General features: G+C 46.8%; 1 protein-coding gene across 1 annotated transcript in view; it reads right to left on the reverse strand.

Annotated features, from left to right (window-relative positions):
• LOC138424288 (phosphatidate cytidylyltransferase, mitochondrial) overlaps positions 1-22,014 on the reverse strand; it is a 47,354-nt gene that overhangs the window by 17,485 nt on the left and 7,855 nt on the right. Inside the window, exons 4-5 of the mRNA XM_069560944.1 lie at positions 15,320-15,470; positions 997-1,142 (exon numbers count right to left, since the gene is read on the reverse strand). Of these exons, the coding sequence (XP_069417045.1) occupies positions 997-1,142; positions 15,320-15,470 (297 nt within the window). The remainder of the gene's footprint in view (positions 1-996; positions 1,143-15,319; positions 15,471-22,014) is intronic.

The raw sequence follows: 22,014 nt of genomic DNA on the forward strand, positions 1-22,014 counted from the left end.
AAAACCTTGGGGTATCACCTGGTTTTTAAAGTGTGCAGGCATCACTTTGAGAAAAGTAAAAATTAAAAAACCTCAATCTAAAGCAAACATGGCAAAATCTGTTAAACTGAGTGGTGGGTTTTTTGGGCATTCATGGTATTCTCCAATGTTACATTCAAAATAATTTCTAGTTTTTAAAGTTGCCTTTCAGTTCTAGAAATACCATAAATTTGTTATTCAACATGATATTAATTGCTCGTATTATTTGGAAAAGAAAGAACATTAAAAAAGTAGAATGGTGTTATCTTAAAGATAAAAAACCGTCAATCTTATAGTTAAAAAAATCTTAAATCCAAGTTACATTTCTCAAAGGAGGGGCTCTTCTTTATTTTCAAAAAACTTGGTATTTTTTTGAAAAATGCCTTGAAGGAAAGTTTTGTCTGCTATGTCAAAAGAAAAGTCCCAAGACACAATACATATAACAAGTGGGGAAAAACAAGCTTCAGAATAACATATATGAATACATTTCTGTAAAATGAAACCAAATGAAAAAGACCAAGCCACTTCCTACATGTCTATACATGTACAAACACACACAGAAGTGCATGCAATGAGATCTGGAAGCAAACACACCAACCTGTAATGAGACTACCTCTGGGAGGCAGGTGGGTTTGGAGGCGAAGAGAATGTAATTTCAGAGTTCCCTTCTAATTGCTTTTGATTAGTAATTAATATACGTAGCAAGAAGTTCAAATGGCAAAAAAGGTACACACGGTGAAGACCGGCCCCCACCCGGCCTCATGTCAGCCCGGTCCCCTTCTCCAGAGACAGCCTCCTGTCTGTCACTAGTTTCTTATGTGACCTTTTAGCCTTATTTCAAACACACAGAGAACACATTTACACGCGAAACATACGTTCTATGAATATGTTACTACACTGGTCATACTGCTCAGCCGACTTTTCCCCTAAACAGGCTCCTGCCTCAGGACGGACCGTCATGTCCCACCAACCGCTCACCTCCAGGCTGCCCTGCTGGGCCTTATACACCACCTGGGGGCTCTCCTGCAGAATGCTGCCGTACAGCTCCCGGAAGTGGGCCATGTTGGGCTTCACGATATTCAACACTTTTGCCTTATCCTCTCCAACCACCATCCGAAAGTCACCTGGTTAAAACAAGCACAAAACCAGTTTTGCACGCAACTTCAGAGTCTGCCCTGTGGACTGCGGGCCCCCAAGTGACCTGTGAACCGCAGCCCCCCAGCTGACACTGCACCAGGTCAGCCCGGCAGGGTCTCTCACTCGAAACACTGGCTTTTTCACCTTCAAGATGCAAACACAGCACCCAGGAATGCAGGCACTTGTTTGGGGGGGAAATAGAACCTCTCAAACCACAAAGCCCTTTAGCCAGTTAAAATATACCGAAGTACAGAAGGAAGTCACCCTGACAGTTAATATGCACTTGTTTTTCCAACGCAGAAGCTTCTCTATTTATAAACTTTCATCTTGTTAACAAAACTCTGCCTGTGACCAGAGACGGCGGCTGTGTGTATCTCGTCCTTGCTGCTGCTCACTCAGCTTGGCCCTGCCTGCTGCATTTGTATGAGGGCTTTTGAGGCACTCTGTGAATATAAATAACCTTATTATATTTGACAAGGACACAGATTACATTTAGGATGAACTTTAAAGCAGATGTAACTTTAAAAAGTTGCAAGTGGTGAACTGCTGATCTAGAGAAGCAAAAGGCAACGAGGCCTCCTCCTGGGGACAGAGGTGCTGATGGCCACCCTCCTGAGGAGCTCATTCCGCCCATGATTATTCCGCTGCTGGTCAGGGCCATCTTGGCGTCCTCCGTCCAGCCCGTCAGCACCAGTCTGCTATCCAGTGGGCCAGAACCACCGCAGGCCCTACTGCCAGTCACCCAAGGACAAGCCCCAACCACTGAGAGGCCAGCAGCCACAGGCAGCTCCTGGGCCAGAGTGCAGCCTCGCCTATGCTCAGGCCCAGAAGCCAGCCCCGCCTATGCGCATGCCCAGAAGCCAGCGCCGGCCCCAACAGAAGGGTCCATCTCGCCCATACAGAGGGCACCCCTGGAGCAGGGAGTCCTGGTGAGCGAAGGGGCATGCTGCTGGGCCCACAGGGCAGCTCCGACAGGAGGCCATAATTGCTGGAAAAATTATCAGATACCCAACAGTAAGTATGTACCTCAGTGAGGAATAAAATACACTGGATTTTTAAGCTTCAAAGGACCAAAACGCACTGCAATTTAGTAGAAAGTGTGTGGGGCCGACAAGCTTTGGAAAAGATTCACAGGTGGCCTCTGGAACCTGACCTCTGTGACACGAGGTGGGGACTGGTTAGGCCAGTGAGCTCGAGTGAGTCCTGTCCTCTCACTGCCCTAATGAGCTGCTCAAACACAGACGACAGCGTTTTCTGTTTGTTTACACAATTACACACGAGGATGACTGCTAGTGAGAGGGTAGAGAAACTGGTTCTTTCACGTAATGCTCTTGACTTCGTACACTGCTACAGTCCTTCTGGAAGCAGCTTCATCTCCGGAGAGTGAGCCCCAAGCCCCAAACCCAAACAGAGACCAGGAGGTGAAGCTCGCTGGGTCATCATCCTACCTCGTTTGCCCAAACGGCCGGCCCCTGAGGCAGGCACTGCAGCCTGCCTACGTGGCAAGAAAGGGACAGGGACACGGGGACGACAGAACCGGCCTGAGGTCTCCCAGGAAGCCAGTGAACACCCTCCACACACAAGACTCTTCACTGAAGCACGATTTCAGTTCAGTTCAGTCTCAGTCGTGTCCGACTCCTTGTGACCCCATGAATTACAGCACGTCAGGCCTCCCTGTCCATCACCAACTCCCGGAGTCCACCCAAACTCACGTCCATCGAGTCGGTGATGCCATCCAGCCATATCATCTTCTGTCGTCCACTTCTCCTCCTGCCCCCAATCCCTCCCAGCATCAGGGTCTTCTCCTGTGAGTCAGCTCTTCACATAAGGTGGCCAAAGTCTTGGAGTTTCAGCTTCAGCATCAGTCCTTCCAATGAACACCCAGGGTTGATCTTCAGAATGGGCTGGTTGGATCTCCTTGCAGTCCAAGGGACTCTCAAGAGTCTTTCCAACACCACAGTTCAAAAGCAGCAATTCTTCGGCACTCAGCTTTCTTCACAGTCCAACTCTCACATCCATACATGACCACTGGAAAAACCATAGCCTTGACTAGATGGACCTTTGTTGGCAAACTAATGTCTCTGCTTTTTAATATGCAATTTACAACACTGAAATCCTGGCAGCAACCAAATGCCCCTCAACAGGGGAACAGTGCACCCACACCAATCACAGACCATGGACCACCCACACTGACCACCGACCACCCACACCGACCACAGACCAGGGCATACCCACACCAATCGCGGACCACCCACACCGACCGTGGACCACCCATACCAACCATGGACCGGGGCGTACCCATACCGACAGTGGACCACCCACACCAACCACGAACCGGGGCACGCCCACACCAACCACCAGCCAGGGCGTACCCGCACCGACCATGGACCACCCACACCGACCCTAGATTGGGGCATACCCACACCGACCACGAACCGGGGTGCACCCACACAGACGGCAGATTGGGGCGCACCCACACAGACGGTGGACCACCCACACCAACCACAGATTGGGGTGCACTCACACTGACCACGGACCACCCACACTGACCGGGGACTGGGGCACACCTGCACCGACCGTGGACCAGGGCGCGCCCACACCGACCATGGACCAGGGCTCACCCACTAAGAGTTACAGGAGCCACACACTGAGATGGAAAATGACCACAGAATAATGTGCAGCTGAGAAGCCAGGACACAAAAGTACCAAAAGGAAACAACTTAGTAAAAAAAACAAGACAAAAGACTACTTTTAAATGGTTATGTTTGCTCTAATAAGAGACACATTTACTGCGGGCTCTTTAAAGGCATGTGCTCCGCATCTGCTGTCTCGTTTAAGGCTGCCAAGCCTGACAAGGAAGGTGCTGATTATCCTCAATCTCACGGACGAGGACAAGGAACAACCACCTGCCCAAGGCCCGGCCACCTCTCAGGATCAGGGCAGCGACATTTCAGGTGCTAACTTCACTTCCCTCTGTAATTCACCCCTGTAATTTCCCCCCTTTCCCTCACTTCTGTAATGCTGGCTCACCACCTCTAGCGTTCTGAAGTAAGTTCACGGATGCACAGACATGCTGTCCCAGCAAATGTGAATGGAGAGGCAGCTGGGTTGACTTTCAATTGTGTATATACCCTCATGCTTTCATGCAGAGCCTATAAATATTTTCTATTTCTCCCTGAAGGGATGAAATGTCATCAAACTCTGAGTCTCACACAGCTGGCTCAGAACTGAAGGATCAGTCTGCACCACTGTCGAGTTCTAAATATTTATGCCACCTCCTCACCTCCTGTACATTTAACAAACAAAAGCTCTTACATTTTAGACGGTAACTTTCTGAGAGAGGGAGTATATTTTACCAAAATTTAAAGGCAGATGATCCAAATCCTCCCGAAACAACAACTCCCAGCCACGATGAAAGGAGCTGGGAAACATTAAGGACTTTCTGCAAACAGGGACCAAAGCGTATTTGTCCCTGTGACCCCGGCTCCTCATCCGCTGCCTGGTACATGAAGGCAGATCCATAAATGTCTGCTGAATTAGATTTCTCCAACTGCTGTGCAGCAGAACTGGCTCAGCCACGGGGAACAGCAAGCAAATGGGCTTATCACCCGCTGCCTCAGAACAAAATGAATAAAATTGTGGACACAGCATGAACCAGCATCTGATCCTAAGAATCAATTTTTCTTACCTCCGCAGACACGCTCACAACAAAACACAGAGATTGAGGGAAAACTGACTGCTGACTTGTATTTTATGGGAGTTTAACTCTTAACTGCCCAAGCCAGAGAACACCTGTCTAATGCAATGGCTAGACAAAAGGGTAATCTCTCCTTGACCTGAAGTAAGACAAATTCAGAGACTTGTAGTCCATTTGGAGCTGACCTGCTCTGTGATTCCAGCATATCCTCCGCAGTCAGGGACCTTATTAGGAACATAAGGGTGTGAGTGGAAAGGCCCTGCTCTCAGGTCAGCCATGTCCCTGGGTGACTAGGGGTGAGTTACTCAACCTTTCTCAATCAGCTTCCTTCTCTGCAACAGTCACACTAACCTCATAAGACTGCCTTTAGGTTTCAGTGATTAAGGTATCAGAGGATGCTCTGTCCACAGTGAGGCAGACATTACTGCTGTCATGATGTGTATATGGGAGGGGCAGGGCAGAGGGTGCAGGAAGTCCTGGGTTTCTAGGACACTGGCAGGCTAACTTTCCCTCTTAGACGAACTGTCATACTCCTGTCATCTCGGTTCAATAAATATCTGGGTGGCTTCTAAGTGCCAGGAGCTGTGTTGGACTCGGCATAAAAAGACACAGACTCTGCCTCAAGCAGCAACTGACATGAAAACAGCATTTCAGAGCAGGTTACTGCCCGGGACTCCTGACGTGGGAGTGGCCAGGAGCAGGAGCTCAAACTGGAAGCTGACACGCGCAACATAGTATTTATTTTAAACAGGTGTTTTTTTTTTTTGAGATATAATTCACATACCATATAATTGTTATATAAAGCACATAATTCTGTGGGGTTTTTTTAGTGTATTTACAGGGCTATGCAACCATCTAACTTTAGACCATTTCAGCCTCCCTAAAAGAAACCCTCTACCACCAGCAGTCACTTTCCTTCCCTGCTTCTACCCTCAGCCCCACACAGAGACTAATTCACTTTCTCTATATATAGATTTTCTTATTCTGAACACTTTATATGAACTGCACAATACAGGGTCTCTTTTGATTAGCATGATGTTTTTTCAAAGTTCATCATATTGGAGCACCTGTCAGTACTTATTCCTGTTTATGGCTGAATAATATTCCACGGGGTGGATGTACCACATTTTATATATCCGTCTCTCAATTGATGGGCACTTGGGAGGCTCTTACTTTGGGGCCTTTTTTTTTTTTAACGAATAACCCTGCCCTGAACATTTGCATAAGAGTTTTTGTGTGGATATATATTTTCATTTCTCTTGGGTAGGTACCCAGGAGTAGAATTGCTGGGTCACATAGTTGCTTTAAGTTTAATATTTTGAGAAACTGCCAAACCGTTTTTTCCAAAGTGGCTATATTATTTACATTCCTTCAGCAGTATATGCAGGTCAATTTCTTCACAGCTTTATCAACACCTGTTCTCATTTATATTTTGATCATAGGCTTTGGGTGTGAACTGGGGTCTAATGACGAATGCTGCTGAGCACCTTTTCATGTGTTTATCTGCTATTTGTATGTAAAGTGGGCTTCCCTGGTAGCTCAGTTGGTAAAGAATGTGCCTGCAATGCAGGAGACCCTAGTTTGATTCCTGGGTCAGGAAGATCCACTGGAGAAGGGATGGGCTACCCACTCTAGTATTCCTGGGCTTCCATTGTGGCTCAGTTGGTAAAGAATCCGCCTGCAGTGCAGGAGACCTGGGTTCATTCGATCCCTGGGTTGGGATGATCCCCTGGAGAAGAGAAAGGCTACCCACTCCAGTATTCTGGCCTGGAGAATTCCATTGACGGCAGAGTCCATAGGGTTGCAAAGAAACGATGAAATGATGCTGAGCACCTTTTCATGTGCTTATTTGCTATTTGTATACTTCCTCTCAAAAAATTGTCTATTCAAATCCTTTGCCCATTTCTATATTGGGTTACTTGTCTTTTTACTGTGTTCTAAGAATTCTTTAAACATTCCAGACACAAGTTCCTTATCAGATAAATGATTTGCAAGTATTTCTTTTCATTTCATAGGCTGTCTTTTCACTTTCTTGACAGTTTTGTTTGCAGCATAGAAGTTTCAATTTTTACATAGTCCCATTTATTTACTTCTTTTGTTGCTTTTGGTATATATTTAAGAAAACACTGTATAACTCAAACTGACTCTTCTAAAAGTCTTACGGTTTTAGCTCTTACATCCATTATCTGTGTGTGTGTCCTCAGTCACTCAGTCACGTCTGACTCTTTGCAGCCCCAGAGGCTATAGCCCGTCAGGCTCCTCTGCAGAATGGAATTTTCCAGGCAAGAGTACTGGAGTGTGGTGCCATCTCCTGCTCCAGGGGGCCTTCCCGACCCAGGATCGAACCCATGTCTCTCGCATCTCCTACACTGGCAAGCGGATTCGTTACCACTAGTGACTCCTGGGAAGACCCATCCATGATCTATTTTGAGTTAATTTTGTGTAGGGTGTGTTAGGGGTCCAACTTCATTCTTTTGCATGTGGAAAAAATAATTATTATTTCAACAAAGATGACTAAGGCAGTATTTCTAGGAGGTAGCCTAACACACCATTCAAAATACATCCTCAAAAATATCTCCATGGCTGCAGAAACTATTTCATCACTAAACTAACTCACACACAGAAGAGAATGAGGTAAGAACAAATAATTGATGCACTGGTGCTATACATTTGAATCACATGTAACTTTTTCTCTTGCACACTTTAGAGAACACAAAATAGAGAGGTGTAGGAAGCATCAGGTTTACAATACTGATTCAGGAAGGAACCAGTGCCACAACCATCCATCCATCCATCCCCCCATTCCCTAAGTATTTACTGAGCACCTAGTATCTGTCAGGTACCACCATAATCACTGAAGGAGGGTAAACAACGCAAGAAAATAGGTCGGCCTTCTGCATCCTAGCGGTGGAACAAAGACCAGAGACAAGAAACCCAACAAATAAACAGTACCTCAGAAGGTGGAAGGTGCAAAGAAGGAAACACAAGCAGAGGAAGATGGCCAGGAATGGGGAGGGGACCCAAGGGGCCCTATAGTGCCTAGCATAGTCCCCAGTGTGAGCCAGGAAGGGCACGCTCTGCAGGACAGGGAAGGGGAGGAGCGAGGATCCTGGACCAGAGCGCCTGCGTTCATCCGCACACTGGACTAGAAGCTGCAGGGCCCAGAACGAGCTCCCTCCTGCTCTGGGCTTCCGGATCTTCAAACACAGTGCAATATGGAGCAGCAGTACAGCGGGTTCGTGAGTTTCCAGGATTAGATGAGTTAACACGTGTAAAGCACTTAGAACACTACCAGCCACACAGTAAGAAACCCAGAGACGTTAGACACAGTTGCTGACTGAAACCCATTCAGGAGCGCAGCATGCTCAGAAACCAGCTAGTGACCGAGTAAAGAAGCATTCCGAGCGAGGCTTCAGCAAGCGCTCAGGCTTGCCAAGCCTGCAGAAATCTGGTTCCAAATGACTGCGAGAGTCACTCCCAACATGCACGTCACCCAGGCACACTGCTGGCGAGGGCACGGAGGTATGACTGTCATGGAAGAAATCGCAGGCGCTCTGGCCCCAGAGGAAAAGTCTCTCTACTGGCTTTCACCAGGATCCAGAAATGGGGATGTCCCCTCACACTGTAGAGGGCAGGCACTCATTCCTAATTTTTTTTCTCTAAGAATCACTCAGCTGGCACCTCCTCACTGCTTTGTCTTGTTCCTAGAAGTAGCTGAGCCTGCATTCAGACAGTTTGGCACCAAAAGAAACCATTCTCTCTCTTGCACACATCAGCAGTTGAAGGGGTTTTTCGTTCCTCAAGGACTGTGAAGGGCCAAGTGACTCTACCTGACTTAAGTCCTCTGCTAACTCTGTGAACACGCAAGCAGTTTAGTGGTTAGTATATCAGACAACATAATCCCAGTTTGGCGGACGTGTCCAAGGAAGCTAGTGTCCCCCTTTGCTCTCTTCCCTACCAAACAGATCTGGCAGACGTGAGCCACAGTCATGTCATCAGTAAGACAGCGGCAGATGAGAGCAGCCTGAGTGTCCGCCAGCCACTGAAGCACTGGGGGATCAGGGTGTCTCGGCCTGAGGCAGACGTCTGCAGCCAGCAGCGACACACGGTGACAGTGACAAATGAGGAGAGGGGCCATTTTCTGAGCGCCAACCACCAGTGAGCTGTGGCGCTGGGGCTTTTATGCATGTTATCTCATGGAAAATCTTTTTATGAAATAGTACCTTCCCCTTTACAAAGGAGAAAACGGGCTCGGAAAGGCTCCAGCACCTCCACGAGGCTAGTGTTCAAACTCAGCTCTGACTGCAGCCTCGCCTTTCTGTCTACAGCAAGTGGCTGTGTCGTGTGTGTGTTAGTCGCTCAGTCGTGTCTGACTCCTTGTGACCCAAGGACTGTAGCCTGACAGGCTCCTCTGCCCATGGGGATTCTCCAGGCAAGAACACTGGAGTAGATTGCTATTTCCTCCTCCAGGGGATCTTCCCGACCCCAGGATCAAACCCAGGTCTCCCACACGCAGGCAGATTCTTTACCATCTGAGCCACCAGGGAAGCCCTATATTAAGACAAGCAAACATGGATCTAGAATAACACAGGACAACACTTACTGAGCATTTACGATGTGCCGGGCACATGTGATTGAATTTACATGTATGATTTAATTTCATCTGTATAAAATCTCCTTTAAAGAGAAAGAAACTGAGTCACAGGGAGATAAGAAACCTGCCCCAAGACAGAAGGTTAATTAAGGTTAAAGCTGAGGTGAACCTCAGAATCTGACTGCAGAGCCCCAGCTTATAAACTCTGTACTAATGCTGCCTTCCATGAAGTGACATAATGATTAAAAAAAGCAAAGTACTAAATAGAATGGGCTTCCTGGGTGGCTCAGTGGTAAAGAATCCACCTGCCAATGCATACGTGGGTTCGATCCCTGGGTCAGGAAGATACCCTGGAGAAGGAAATGGAACCCACTCCAGTATTCTTGCCTGGGAAATCCCATGGACAGAGGAGCCTGGTGGGCTACAGTCTGTGGGGTCACAAAGAGTCAGACACAACTTAGTGACTAAACAGAACACCCAGCTGAGCAGCTGTTTCCATGTGAGGCTGTCGCAGTCCTGAGGCCCTGCCTGAGTGCTCACTGCTGTCCAGACTGGCTGTGCTCTGTCCATCTACCCACACATGCGGAGGGGCCTGCCATGCACCACAGGGCGGGGGGGTTTCTGGAGGCGACCCAACACCGGCCCGGTCCCAACCGTCCTCCCTGCCAGCCCCTCTGCCTGGTCAGCTCTCCCGGGGCTCTCCTCATGGATGCTCAGACGCTGGTGCTCAGGTCCCATCTCAGGAGAGGCTGTCTCTGGTTGCACCAAAGTGACACCTGCCCCCCTCCCCTGTTCTGTGCTGCCCCATGTCTGCCATCTGGGTTTTCAACTGCAGAGAAAGCGCCACGAGGGCCGGGACCGTGCCTGCCTTATCCCCAGAGCTTAGAAGGGCGTCCAGCAGAGGAAATCTCGTGATTAGGTGCTGAGGGAAAAAATGTTCTCATTCTCAGTCTTTCTCCCTCCTGCACACTGCTGGCAAAATTATCTTTCCATAACCACAAATCCTGGCCCAACCTGCAATGCCAGAAAACTTCTGTGGCTCTTAGTTATCAAATTCCCATCTGCTCACTTTGTCTTCAACACCCTGCCCAACCCGGGTCTAACCTCTTCTCCAAAACACCAGAGAGGCAGTGAATTTCAGTGGTTAAGAATGAGGGCTAACATGGAACTCTGTCAATGTTATGGGACCGCCTGGGTGGGAGGGGAGTTTGGGGGAGGATGGAAACATGTATATCGTTGAGTTGCTCTGCTGTTCACCTGAAACTACTGCAGCATGTTAATCAGCTATATACCAACACAAAATAAAAAGTAAAAAAAGAGCGTGGACTAAGATTCCAGCTGTAGCACCTACTAATCTATGAGATAACTGACCTGAGACAGATCTGGGCCTTGGTTTTCTCATCTGTTAAATGGTGTGATAATATAGCACCCTATCAAAGGGTTGTGTGTGAGGATGAAATGAGTTATTAGATCAAAAGTACCGAGAGTCATTCCTGACATACGACACAGAATGTGACTTTCTCCTGCCACCAGCATGGGCCTCCGTCACATCCATCTGCTCCTCCCTCCCTGAACGGGACACGCACTTACACACCCCTGCCTTTTCCACCTGGGCTGTTTTGAAGTCTGCCACCGACTCACTATGACAACATCTGTTTGTTATAATGTGAAGCTCCTTAGAGCAGACATCGCATCCTTAATTCTTTATAAGGTATGGGACGCTGATTCACTTGATAAATGGTAAACCAGGGATCCTCACCTAAAACTAGTCGTTAGTTTGTCCTTTCACAAGAGTGTGAAGGGGGGCCCTTTAAAAGTTCACTCGGTTTCCTTTTCTGTTTGCTTCAATGCTGACTTCTAAGAGTAACTGAAGGATGAGAGGGCTTTCTCCTCCCCAGCTCTGCAGGCTCCCATCTCCCACCCACTCCTTTCTCACCATCGCTTATACTGATAATGCCATAAATACTGACGCTGGGGCAGTTAAAGTGATCCTCAAACACTACACAGAACACAGGGACTATTATTATTACTGCTAGTAATACTGACGGATCTTGCCTCCACCAGCAATTACTGGCAGGAACTTGTCCAGTGACACGGAGACAACTGTTTTCTCTGTGTCCCCCAGACTCCACCAGGGAGAAATGGAACTTTGCACATTAGGGACAACATGTCAGCTCTCTCAACTGAAAACAGGTGTAAAATAGATGTCCAACTTGTAAATAAAAATGAGGTTGGTGAGTAATTTGAAATCTGGAATATTCCAAGGACTGGGGAGGTTTGGGTGGTTTCCAGAAGGGATTAGAATCTGATCAATTCAAGGATACTGGGTTCTCAGAAGCCCACGAAAGGCAGGTAAAAGAGCTGGTCTTTCAACACATCACCTGGGGCAAGTCTCACATCTACAGAAGACACCTGCCTGCAGGGTCTAGATACCTCCCCACCTGCACCATCCCAGTCTAGTTCCATCATATCACAGGCTGGTTAACCATTAATTACACTGTTTCTGGCTTACCAACAAACATCATATATTATGATGTTTCAATGGGAAAATATATTCCCAATCTAAACAACTGACTTACAGAACACTTTTTGGAAAAGGTCTTATCCACAAGGTAGGGATCACACAGAGTGGGAATCAGCCCTCTCTGGGGAGAATTTGTAAAGCATCGTGTCCTAAGTGTTGCAGGAAAAAGCAGCCAGCCTTTTTGAAATGAGTAATGTAGGCTACTTGGCCAAAGTCGCAGACCCAAGGCTGATTAAGCAATAACAAATATAACAGCTAGAAAACAGGATGAGGTGAGATGAGGAATGGGAGTGAGCAGAGGCCAAGGGGCTGGGGTCAGACACAGCAGGGTGTGAGACCTGGCTCTGGGGAGCAGCCCACTTGTCGGTCGGCTCTTCCCCAGCATCCCTGGGCTGGCTCGTAGACACTGTCCCCTGCCTCGGAGGGCCTTCCTGAGAAACAGCCTCGCCCTCAGCCTACAGTGTTTCCTTCTCCTCGTGGCACTCACCGCTGTCTGAAACTGCCTGCTGCTCCTTTACTGTCAGTCTCTCCCTAAAAGAACATGACCTCCCTGAGGAGTTGCACTCGTATCTCGCATGCGAGCACACACCTGGCCTAGTGCAGTGTGTGGCTCGGGGAGACACAGGACGCACGCACGTCTGCTGAGCAGACAGGGCGGCACTATGAGGATCCGTGATGGAATAAAGGGGTAAGTGCTCCATCCACCTACCTACGCATCTACCCACCCACCCACGTACCGACCTACGGATGATGGAACAGCATCGCTATACAGCAGCTCTTAATGAATATTCTAGAAGAAGCAGAACAGAGGATGATTCTGCTATCAATCAGCAAGTGTTTACTGAATAACTGGAGAAACCAGGAGCGTATGACATGGTCCTTTCAGGCGGTGGAACAAAAGTCAGCTCAAGATTGACAGCAGCTTGAATGCTTACTTAAAGTCTGTAAATAAATGTCTTCAGTCAATGTTTGGAATTTATAGAGAACTCCTAGAGTCATGACATTAAAAGAGCTTGCTCCTTGGAAGGAAAGCTATGACGAACCTAGACAGTGTATTAAAAAGCAGAGACATTCATTTTGTGAACGAAGGTCTGTCTAGTCAAAGCTATGGTTTTTCCAGTAGTCATGTATGGATGTGAGAGTTGGACCATAAAGAAAGCTGAGCACTTAAGAATTGATGCTTTCGAACTACGGTGTTGGAGAAGATTCCTGAGAGTCCTTTGGACTGCAACGAGATCAAACCAGTCAATCCTAAGGGAAATCAGTCCTGAATATTCATTGGAATGACTGATGCTAAAGCTGAAACTCCAATACTTTGGCCCCTTGATGAGAAGAGCTGACTCACTGGAAAAGACCCTGATGCTGGGAAAGACTGAGGGCAGTAGGGGAAGGGGGCGACAGAGGATGAGACGGTTGGATGGCATCACTGACTCAATGGACATGAGTCTGAGCAAGCTCCGGGAGATGGTGAAGGACAGGGGAGCCTGGCGTGCTGCAGTCCACAGGGTCGCAAAGGGCCGGACATGCCTGATCAACTGAGCAGCAGCAGCAGCCTGCAGTCCGCCTGACACTAAGCTGATGCTGACAACATGCTCAGAGCCGAGGACCGCTCTGCACCTTCTCCCACAAAGTTGACTGAAGGCTCAGGTCCACCTCTCCTCACAGGGGAGCGGGGTGGGGGAGGCACCCAGACAGAGGCCCCCTCCCCACATGTTCCTCCTGGACACAGCCCCACCATGCTGGCCCCTTGGCCTTTGCTGACAAGCAGGGAGGCTGCTGTGAGATGCTGGAAGCAACCAAGACCAAGGCTATTTCACCTGCCTTCTCACCCGTGCTACATGACAGCTGTGGTCACACACACATATTTTGGGAACAAGACTGAAGAGTGAGACCTTTCGCGTCTCTGTGAGCACGGTGTCTCCATGAAATCTTATCTGTACAGGGATTCAGAGAATGAGTCAGCTGCCTCTGCAGTATTTGAGCAGAGTTCTCTGACTCATACTTAAAAGTTGGGAAAGAGGGATATTTAAGACAGTGGTTTTCAAACTACAGTTTAAAAGACAGACTACTTTTCTGAAAATGGAGTTATACACAAATTCTTAACACGTTAAACAGATCGCTGGGAGGGCTCCTGGGGCCAAGGCTACAGTGAGGCGCCAGGCTCTGCCCTCTCAGCCTCCCCCTCCCCGATACCTCTGAGGAGCACAGCTGGCTTAAGGGGAAAGGAAGTTATTATTTAGATAAATAAATAGATGAATGGAGAACAAGGGAGAAAGGTTTCCTTAACATGAGGAAAGGTGGAGTGGCCAAGTCAGCACTTTGAACCCATCATAGTAAAGACTGTTTCCAGCAAGAATCATCAGTGGAAATTCACCCTCGGAGGGAAAGTTTGGTGAGAAATAGGATACTGGCCTGACCTTCAAATGTCTCCCCAGTTTGCTTAGACGGGAGAAAACACTGCTTATCCTCAGGGCACCAACATCACTGGTCTGCAGACTGCAAATATGTGAGCGTCATACGAGACAAAGGGAGGCTGAGGAAACATTACAAATTAAAAGATCAAAGAGATGGCATCTAAATACATTATGCGATCCCTGACGGGATCATGTACTTGAGGGTAAAATATTAGAAAGGGCACTATTGGGACAACCGACAACATTAGAAATGAAGCTCGTCAGTTTGATAGAAGTGACGCACCGTTGCTATTTGGCGCCTGCACTGTGGTTCTGCAAGAGGATGCCCTGTTCTTAGGAAACACACACTGAAGTAATGGGCCTGAACGGGATGTGGCACGTGTGCCCGACTCCCTGACCGCTCAGGGGAACACGCATCATGCGGCATATTACGTGCAGAGAGGGAGCAGTGGTTCTCAAAGTGGGGTCCCTGGAGGAGCATCCGCATCACCAGGAACAGGAGAGAAATACAGACTTTGGGGCCCCGCTCCAGACCTCCCAAATCGGCTGTCTTGTCTGTCTGACAGGCCCTCCAGGGGTTTCTGCTGTCAACTTCTGAACATCACTGATACAGAGAGGATGATAAAACAAGTGTTGTGAGTCGTTTCTGGGGAAAGGGCATAGCTTTCTGGATGATTACTGAAACTTACCTGTATTCTGAAAGTGTTTCAAAATAAAAATTAACAATAACAACAACAGAGGGTTAGCCTATGTAGAGATTTGAAAAGGAAGAGACCCTGGGGGCAAGGAGGCAGATGGCAGGGTTCCTGCAGAGACCTTCATAGAGGTGCTGGGACCAGAACCTCTGTTGCCAGCGAGGGGCGGGGGGTCGGGTCGCTCGGTCTTCCAGCAACAAATCTCCTCCCGGCAGGAAGTGCAGCATGAAACCCTCTAACCTGAGTAGGAGAGCCCGGCGATCTCTGTAAACAGGTCTTCTTCAGAAAAGCTTTCGGGGAGCATGAGGAAAGCCGCGGTCACAGCACTCTTCAGGTTTTGATCCAGGGCTGAGCGGAGGGCCACATCCTCATTCATCGCCACGATCTTCACCTGGAAAAGCAGGACGTTCAGAAGACTTCCTGAAGTGGGGCACTGCCCAACCTGGCTGTTACTACATGCACTGGAGGTGTCCGAAACCCTCAGCCCTGAAGACACTGCAGGGTTAGGCCAGTTGGCATGAAATAGCTGCTAATCTAATTCTGGAGTCTCCTGTTTTAAGCCCAAATCAGAGAACTCATCACATATAAAAGAAAACAAAATAAATATTTTTCTAAATGTGGAAACCACATGAGTTTTGAAAAAGTTAGTACAAAATGGAATAAATGACCTTTGAGAAATTGAGAATTTTATTTTTTAATCTCTTTGTTCTTCATTTAATTTTATGGTAGACAAAGGCATTTTACTTCTTTATTGAGAACTCATCCCTGTTCTTATCTAACCTGAGCAGGCCGTGCTCTATTTTGAACTGATTTGAACCTATCAGTAGTCATGTATGGATGTGAGAGTTGGACTGTGAAGAAGGCTGAGTGCCGAAGAATTGATGCTTTTGAACTGTGGCATTGGAAAAGACTCTTGAGAGTCCCTTGGACTGCAGGGAGATCCAACCAGTCCATTCTGAAGGAGATCAGCCCTGGGATTTCTTTGGAAGGAATGATCCTAAGCTGAAACTCCAGTACTTTGGCCACCTCATGTGAAGAGTTGACTCATTGGAAAAGACTCTGATGCTGGGAGGGATTGGGGGCAGGAGGAGAAGGGGACAACAGAGGATGAGATGGCTGGATGGCATCACTGACTCAGTGGACATGAGTCTGAGTGAACTCCGGGAGTTGGTGATGGACAGGGAGGCCTGGCATGTTGCAATTCATGGGGTCGCAAAGAGTCGGACACGACTGAGCGACTAAACTGAACTGAACTGAACTGAAGGAATAAGGAAAGATAGCTAGCTAGAAGAAACTGCTGTCTTTGACGTTCCCCGCCCATCAGGACGCAAACTGCTCCAGTGTGTCTGACTGGGTGTAAAGGCTGCACTGTAGTCGACAGCTTGTGCTCAAGCCCTGTCTCTGCCTCTCACTGCCTCTGTGACTATGGGTACTATTCTTTACCAGTAAAGTGGGGTTAATAACTGAACCAGGCTTACGAGGTTGCTGGGAAGATTCAGTGAGAGCCTGCAGCTGAAGGGAGCTTCCTGTGTGTCTCCTGGTGCACAGAGCACGCGCTTCTCTGAGCCGGGGCTTCTCATCTTTATGAGATCAGAGTCTCCTGCAGGGCTTGTTCGAACACCCATTATTAGGCCCATCCCCAGAGACTCTGACTCGGCAGGCCGGGGTACATTTCTGCCAGGTTCCCAGGTGACACTGATGCTGCTCCAGGGGCCTCATGTGGGCACACTGCTCTAAGGCACGAGCTTAGAACCAGAACTGCCACGTTGCTCTTTGTAGCAACTGTGGCAGTGTGCACTCCCAAGGCGATTGTGGACCATCATGCTGCTTCTGACTGACTTTCTAAGCAAGCAGTGGGTCTAGAAATCCCTCCTGAGGACACTCATGTATCTGAAATGCAGCTGCTGTCTCTGAACCATTTAGTGCTATAAGCAAACTCTCCTCGTGTTCCAGAAAGTAGGGTTTAGACTGCCTTTCATTAAGACACAAACAGTATGACAAACTCCAAATTAAAATTGTATTAGATGGCAAGGAAAGACAGGAATGATGTACATCCCAAAGTACAGTTTCTTCTCTGTTTTTTCATTAATTGTGAAAAGCAGTATTAGAAAACAACTATTTTATAAATCAGGCTTAAGAACCTGATTGAAGAAAGACTGAAGGTAGGAGGAGAAAGGGACGACAGAGGATGAGATGGTTGGATGGCATCACCGACTCGATGGACATGAGTTTGAGCAAGCTCTGGGAGTCGGTGATGGACAGGGAAGCCTGGTGTGCTGCAGTCCATGGGATGCAGAGTCGGACACGACTGAGCGACTGAACTGAAGAACCTGAATTCTACCTTTTACCTTTTGTCCCTTTTTTAAATGGAATATTTACAACATACAAAGCTTCATATGGTATGTAAGCTATTTAATTCCATATGCCTCCTCCTTCCTTATAATTACAAGGACTTAATGGCCCTGAATTAAGCCTTGGAGCACTTTGGTGAGTTTGGAATTACCACAAACATCTGCAGAAAATCAAAGCAAGGAGCAGTCCAAGAGCATGGCGTGCCCAAGGTTGCATAATGAGCTGATGGCAAAGACCAGGGTAACACCCTTGTACCTGGCAAAGCCAGCTCTGAGTATTCAGACATACCCTCACCCATTCTGTCCTGCTTAACTTTTAATCTTGGAAGATGATTAAGACAAAATTGAAGGTCCTACAATAACTCCTCTGTCTAGTCCTTGAGTAGCTTTCCCAAGCCTCACACTCCATATGGAATTGGGGATCTAGGAGGGCAGCCTCCTCATCTCACTAATGGGGAGACTGAGACCCAGAGGGTTAAAAGAGCTCCCCTCAAGGAACAGGCGGCACCCCGGACCAGGACCTGTCCAGAGAGCCTGTGAAGCCTCTTTATTATTTCCTACTCTTCATCCTCATTCACCAGGTCCTGCTCAATAATTCTTCACCCTCTTTTTTTTTTTTTTTGCAGGGGAGTGAGGAGGTGAACTTTCACAGAAACTCAATGAAAACAGAAGCTATTTTGAGATACTAACGAATCAAAGGTGCAAAGGAAAGAGTAAGTTTGGGAAAATTTTTCCTATTTGATGAAAAATACTCCTGTTCTCTAAGAAAGTTTCTACTTAGGTGTTTCTTTTTTTTAAAGGCAGTCTGTTTGCTACTTAAGCTTAAGAGAATGAAAATAAAAGCATCCTAACTCAAAGGAAAAACATGAGTTCAGGACACTCTGCTCATCTGGTTCTCCAGAGGAAGGTGAACCAGGAGCTTGTCTTGGCAGCACTGTTCCTTGCTGTTCAGAGTGAAAAGCTAGTGAACTCTTGGGACACTGCCAGAGAGGCCCCGGAAGAAAAGGGAAGCCCTCAGATTTGTGAATAGCTGTCTGTATCTTACTGGGAATGCCCCGACCTGAACCACAGATCGACCGTCAGCACTACTGCCAAGGGGAATATCCTCACTGGAGAGAGAGGAGGCGTAACACTCGAAGGGACTTTCAAAAGCCCAACTGGAGAGATTTGTGAGTACCTTTCAAGACAGAAAAAAGGACAAAGTCACACATGGTCTCCTCTATAATAGTCACATGGAGACGAGCTTGAATTGCAAAGAGTGAAGTTATAGTCACAAAGAACACAGCCCTCCCTCCCGTTCAAACACTCGACCATTAATCCAGCGACACTTCCCATAGCAGCTTTCCGTTCCAAATGAACAGAAAGGCCGATTTTTCTAAATGGACTCGCTTGAGGACCAAAAAGAAACAGTAGACATTTGAGCTGGATTTTTAAAAAAACCAACCTTATTATCTACCTACTGGACTGTAGGCACTTGAGACTAGAAATGTGGTTGCCTTTTTTTTTTTAATTCTCCTGGCATACACAGAGAAAAAACTTAATCGTCTTTTGAATAAGTAAATGAATGGCTCAATCTTTCATTTCAAAGGCTAGAGGCCCAAAGATTTGCTCTCAGCCAGGCAGAGCCAAGACCAGCGAGCCAGGCCTTCCAAGTCTCATCCAGGGACGTTTTCTACCACTGGGGGAGGTTTTCTACTACAAAAAGTAAGTCAATGAAGTTACAATATGGTGACGCTTGCAAACTGTGAATATACTAAAAAAACCACTGAGTCATACACTTTTTTAAAGGGTTGAAGTGTGTGTGATTATATCTCAATAAAGCTATTATTAAAAAAAAGCTATATGACTAGCAAATAAGAGAAAAAATATATTAAAATGAATACATTAAAATAAATTAAAATTCCTTTAATGGGGTGGCAAAATACCATTGTTTGTCAATGTGAATACTTTAAATATTTACGGCAAATTATCCATACACTAAAAAAAAAAACCATGAAATACAAAAATTCAACTTACATTAAATAAATACTAATATGACTTTAGACTTCTTTGGCCTAAAGACTGGCTACAACGAGACTCTATTAGCTACTTCACGTGTTTCTCGACTTGGAAAATGGCTTGGTCGATAACGCAAACTCACAGTCGCACTAGAAGTAACACTGGGCTGTCTCCTCAATGATGAGGTAAGGTAACTGTAAAGTATAACAGAAATGCAACCTGCATTCAATTTTTTCCAGAAATGTCCATCTTTTTAAGCAAAGTACTCCTCTATATTCTTTGCTTTTTTCTTAATAATAAACTTTATCTTTTAAAGTAGGTTTAGGAAAAGCCAGCAAAGCCAAATGAGAAGCACAGAAGAGTTCCCATATGCCCTCTGCATATTCCTTTTAAAGACTTAAACTGCTAGTGATTGAGAAATCCTATTCCATTTGTAACATGGAGGATAATTTTAGAGCTTCAGACAACATAATTTAATGTAATTCCTTTTAAGACGCATGAAAACAAAAAATTCACATTCATTCCCACAATTCTTTCTTAAGATATTCACCCATTATTTTAGTCCAAAGGCTTCCAACTCTTTCTTTTTATCAGATTGGTTCCTTTGGTTAATATTTGCTGCCACCTAGAGGTTAAAAAAAAAAATCTGTATTTGGCTTAGACTGTAAAGAAGCTGCCTGCAAGAGTCCCAGGTTTGATCCCTGGGCTAGGAAGATCTCCTGGAGAAGGGAATGACTATCCACTCCAGTATTCTTGCCTGGAGAATTCCATGAACAGAGGAGCCTGGTAGGCTACCGACCATGGGGTTTCAAAGAGTTGGACACGACTGAGCAACTAACACTTTCAGGGGTAAAAATAGTTTAAAGATAGTTATCCTAAGAATCAAGATTGCCGGGAGAAATATCAATAACCTCAGATATGCAGATGACACCACCCTTATGGCAGAAAGTGAAGAGGAACTAAAAAGCCTCTTGATGAAAGTGAAAGACGAGAGTGAAAAAGTTGGCTTAAAGCTCAACATTCAGAAAACGAAGATCATGACATCTGGTCCCATCACTTCATGGGAAATAGATGGGGAAACAGTGGAAACAGTCTCAGACTTTATTTTGGGGGGCTCCAAAATCACTGCAGATGGTGACTGCAGCCATGAAAATAAAAGACGCTTACTCCTTGGAAGGAAAGTTATGACCAACCTAGATAGCATACTGAAAAGCAGAGACATTGCTTTGCCAACAAAGGTCTGTCTAGTCAAGGCTATGGTTTTTCCAGTGGTCATATATGGATGTGAAAGTCGGACTGTGAAGAAAGCTGAGGGCCGAAGAATTGATGCTTTTGAACTGTGGTGTTGGAGAAGACTCTTGAGAGTCCCTTGAACCGCAAGGAGATCCAACCAGTCCATTCTAAAGGAGATTGGTCCTGGGTGTTCTTTGGAAGGAATGATGCTAAAGCTGAAACTCCAGTACTTTGGCCACCTCACGCAAAGAGTTGACTCATTGGAAAAGACTCTGATGCTGGGAGGGATTGGGGGCAGGAGGAGAAGGGGACAACAGAGGATGAGATGGCTGGATGGCATCACGGACTTGATGGACGTGAGTCTGAGTGAACTCTGGGAATTGGTGATGGACAGGGAGGCCTGGTGTGCTGCGATTTATGGAGTCGCAAAGAGTCGGATACGACTGAGCGACTGAACGGTACTGATCTAAGAATTCTCCAGTTAATAGTGATTTACTTCTGCAGAAAAGAGAAACTGGAGGCAGGTGTAGGTAGAAGAGTTGATTTATCCATTTATGATTTTTAATCTTTAATTTCATGTGTTATGTTCAAAACCTCAATTGGTTCTTAAGATAGCTTAATTTTCTTGTGCTAGAAGCTTATTTCCTGATGCTAGGAAAGACTGAAGGCAGGAGGAGAAGGGGACAACAGAGGATGAGATGGTCACATGGCATCACCAACTCAATAGACATGAGTTTGAGCAAACTCTGAGAGATAGTGAAGGACAGGGAAGCCTGGCATGCTGCAGTTCATCGGGTTGCAAAGAGTTGGACATGACTTAGTTCCTGAACAACAATGCCAAGCTGTGCTGGGTAGATTAAAAAAAAAAAAAAAAACTTGAAATATTACAAGAACAAAACATAGTACAGAGAATACATTTTCACATTCAACACCTCATTTTATCTCAAAATGACTGAGACAGGTGAAGACACAAAGAAGGGAAAGATGGCTTCCTGAATGTCTGCTAGGTGCCAGGCATCTCAGATCCAGGCATTTCTCAAGTGCCTTTTGAGGTGAGCGTCAGCACTCTCAGCCACAAGCGAGGGAGTCCCAAGGCCCAGGCAGATTCAGTCCCTGGTGCCAGCTCACACGGCTAGGGGGTGTCAGAGCTGGGACTCCAACCCTAGAGCTACCTGACTTGGAAACACCTGCGTTATTTCCAGTATTAGCACGCTGCTTCCACTTCTCAGCACCTTTGTGAGGAGGGCAGGGCACGGATGCTATTCCCATTCCACACGGCGCTGGTGGCCATCAGCCTGCCAACGCAGGAGACGCAAGAGACGCAGACAGCTCAGTCTCTGGGTCGGGAAGATA

The sequence above is a fragment of the Ovis canadensis genome, chromosome 19 (assembly GCF_042477335.2).
Source record: "Ovis canadensis isolate MfBH-ARS-UI-01 breed Bighorn chromosome 19, ARS-UI_OviCan_v2, whole genome shotgun sequence".
Classification (NCBI taxonomy): domain Eukaryota; kingdom Metazoa; phylum Chordata; class Mammalia; order Artiodactyla; family Bovidae; genus Ovis; species Ovis canadensis.